The sequence below is a fragment of the Leptidea sinapis genome, chromosome Z (genome assembly GCF_905404315.1).
Source record: "Leptidea sinapis chromosome Z, ilLepSina1.1, whole genome shotgun sequence".
Taxonomy (NCBI): Eukaryota; Metazoa; Arthropoda; class Insecta; order Lepidoptera; family Pieridae; genus Leptidea; species Leptidea sinapis.
In genome coordinates, this window is record NC_066312.1 from 33,500,879 (window position 1) to 33,504,731 (window position 3,853).

At 32.2% G+C, this 3,853-nt stretch overlaps 1 protein-coding gene across 3 annotated transcripts in view; it reads left to right on the forward strand.

The window, feature by feature from the left end:
- The window catches only part of LOC126979133 (BAH and coiled-coil domain-containing protein 1), a 118,194-nt gene extending 114,819 nt beyond the window's left edge, over positions 1-3,375 (forward strand). For all 3 annotated transcript variants that reach the window (XM_050828358.1, XM_050828359.1, XM_050828360.1), the window contains 2 exons: positions 90-248; positions 895-3,375. In XM_050828358.1, the coding sequence (XP_050684315.1) occupies positions 90-248; positions 895-1,116 (381 nt within the window). In that variant the 3' untranslated portion in view covers positions 1,117-3,375. The remainder of the gene's footprint in view (positions 1-89; positions 249-894) is intronic.
- The last annotated feature ends 478 nt before the right edge of the window (positions 3,376-3,853 follow it).

Below are 3,853 nucleotides of genomic sequence, written 5' to 3' on the forward strand. Positions count from 1 at the left end.
TGCGTGCCGCTAGTTTAAATATTAGAAAAAAAAGTAAAATACAAAGTTATTACTATGCTATCATATTATTCATCGTTGATTATTGGTAGGTTGGTGAAGCTGCAGTATTCCTTTCGACGGGTCGCGCTGATCGTCCGTATATCGGACGCATCGTAGCGCTGTGGCAAGCACGCGGCGCCATGGCCGTACGCGTTCACTGGTTCTATCACCCTGAGGAGACGGCTGCTTGTAATCCTCTCCATTACCCGGTAAGCATGATATTGAAGATGTCGACCAAGTATATTTAGCGCTAGAGCATGAAGGAAAACGACTTTCAATTACACCTAAACTGTTTTGTTTGTCTGTGGGTCTTCACGAAATATATAACTATGATTTAGATTGCAATCTGTTGACATTATTGATCAACTAATTTGTGTCACGATTCACGCGCCATTTTTAGGATGCGCCATCTAATTAACGTTTCGTTTGAAACCATCAGTGACACCGATTACAGTTGTAAAATTATTATTTACAGAATTTGCAATAGTAGTGGAGTATTTATATTTTTCAAATTCAAATATTTTTATTAAAAATTGCATGTTACATCACTTATTGAAAGTCACCAATGGGTGGGTGGTAGTTTTTTGAAAAATAAATGCCTTAGGCCTGAGGAATGGGCGCAACAAACTCATTTACTTATTAGAACTTATTATTACACGTAAATGATCACTATGCGATCATAATACTACGTGATCACCTAATATTATGTAGAAAGACATTTACCGGTTTTTAAGATTACATTTTGTAGGTTCTTAAAACAAAAGAAGATGAATCATGTATTTATAAATGCACAATCCGTGTAATGCAAGTTGAAGTACTTGTTTGTAATGACAGAGATAATATATTTGTTTACAGGGTGGGTTATTCGAATCTCCACATACAGACGAAAATGACGTCCAGACAATTTCGCACAAGTGTGAGGTATTACCTCTCGCGCAATACAAGGAGCGCATGGGTGACGACCCGGCTAGGTACAGCTCGGTATACGATAACAACGACGTGTACTATCTCGCGGGACATTACGACCCGACGCAACAGACACTGCGCATGGAACCCGATATACCCTTTGCTACCTAACTCCTCACGGTCATGCAGCCCTAGTGCGTGTTGTGAACAATGACAAACCTAAAAGACGTAACAATTAAGTGCAATTTGAACGATTTTGATCGTTTGTTAATTAATAAGAATAATTTAATTTTTTTACATATTTAATTGACTTCGTTTAAATTAGTTGATTTGACATTAAACATAATTTAATAATATATCTTTACAAAACAATATATACTTAGTATTAGTGATTTAAATGAAAATCTCGATGTGTAGTGTTTATCAGTAGGATTTTTGACGTATTTCGTAGCTTTCCCCAAATCACATACAGGTGTTTATTATAGTACAACGTAGATTTTCGAGGCTCAAACAATATTACAATTTGAAATAACTATCTTGATATATAATAACTTCGATACATGTTAGTTACCCTTGTTACGTTTGTGTAATTAGTGTTTTCCTAGTGTGGGCCGAGTTGTGATTGCGGCTACTGTAATGATGGAGGATCGTTGTGATTATTTTATACTATTTATAGTCTCAGTGTCTACGTTAGTACACACGTTTAATCTATATTTCTATGTATACTATCTATGATAACAATTATATATGCAATACTGCTACAGCTAGTCTCTTATTTCGTTCTAAATTGATCTTGAATGTGTTTGGAGTGATAACTGAAAATTTTGATATCTATGTGCTTGTTATGTATGATTGTTTTTATCTTTTATGTTATTTTTGATTATGAAAATATTATGTTAATCAATATATTCGTATACCTTATATCGGAATGGTGCTAGACGCTTAATACTTCATCTATTTCATCTTAGATAGATTGTACATACAATATTTGAATTTATTGTAACATTTGTTTCGACTTCACTGTGACATGTTTCAGTGTGCATGTATAAGTTGCCATTTGTATCTTACTTAGTGTTTTCTACAGGGTAGTTAGTACCCGGCTTTTTATCCTTTTCTAATGTATGTATGAAGGGACTGAAAAGACAGGGATGTAGCTAGGTTGTGGTATAGGATCATATGTAAGGTTTTTTACGACGAGGCACGCGGAGTTGGCCAAAAATTATAAATTTTCAGCCATTGTAGAGTAAACTGCAAAACTGCGGCAGTGCTGTGGAATTTTTTACTTTTATTATCTGTATTGAGTGATTCCTAATAGACCAGTGCTGAAGACATTTGAAAGTAAGAAAAAGTGAAAAATTAATAATAGTAAAATGAAACCTATTGGAAAAGGAAAAGAATATAACAAAAATGAAAGGAGAAAAAAATAACGGGTGATCTGGGGTCGGGAAGTGGAAAAAGGGGGGTGTCTAATGGTAAAAAACGGTTTATCTTGATTTGCAAAAATAATATTTTATAAAGGATAAAAATAAAAAAACAAAAATGTGGTTGTTTGAATTTTTCACATAAATTTTGAGGTTATGTGAAAAGAGTGTGAAAACAAAAGTTGTAGATCTTTTTATTACCTACAACTTTTCTATTTAACTTTTTCCATAGGACTTGTAGTTTCGCCGCAAATCAAGATAAACCGTTTCCTGACCTCAGATCGCCCGTTACTTATTTTAGTTTAATTTTGTTATATTCTCTTCCTTTTCCAATAGGTCTCATCCTACTATTACTTTTTTGATTTAAAAAATTTACGACCCTGGTCTATAATGGGTACGTACGGTTAGGCCTGATGCAACCCACCTGCTAACATTTCTTTGAATTGTGACTATCTTAATGTACAGATATTATTATAAGACTATTTTCCTCAAAGGAAACTAACCAGTGAGAGGTTTTTTATTTAAAGAATCGCACCAGTATACTTCTTCCATACAATTCAGTTTAATACTTTCAATCGATGACGTATTTTGTTAATGTAAGATTGTTAAGTTGTAGTTGTAAGATTTTTCATTATTTCATAATACAAAAATATATTGGACACTTTGGCGTGAATATTTGGAGAAATTGTATCTAAAAATTTAAAATAAATGGTATTTTTATATATTGAGGGTAGTTTTTTATTTGAATTGTAATGTAATAAGTACAAATATCGAGCGGAGAGATTGACTCGGCCCAGTGCATGTTACGTCACTAACTTCGACCCAATATTAAAAACATGCAATGTTGAATGCTGTCGTAAATTTTATAAATATTTTAAATTATGCGACCATAGTGTGTAATCTTATTGAAAGCCATACATTATTAGTTAGTTGTAATTAATAATATATCATCAGCATGGATTAAATAAAGATTATAAATACGCTTAAATAAAAATATTTTTGGCTGGAATTGTTTTTTATTTCTTAAAAAAATCGCCTTATTCTAAAAACGCTTATCAAAGGTATAAAGTTGTATTAGTTAAAACGTGTTTGTCATGTGTTATTTGATGTGACCCCATCTTAATATTATAAACAGTTTTTGCTAACGAGAGCTTGTAAAAGATTTACAGAAGAGTCTTAGCTTCTATAAGTTACATCTACTTTATTCGAGTGATAATGAGTGCTAAAGCACTAGAGCTAAAAGCTCTAATGTGCAATATAGTGTGTTAGTCACTTCAACAAACGTAAATTAACTCTTTAAACCTCCGATAAGTTATACAAATAAGCCCATTAATCTATAAAATTACATTAAATAATAACAGTAGACAAGGCCCAAGTATTAATAAATAAGTCAAATTTACTATTCATAAAATTAAAATCTATAGTTATTTTGCTTTAGGTATAGTAATTAAAACACTAATTTTGTGGTTTTATTAATACAAACAATA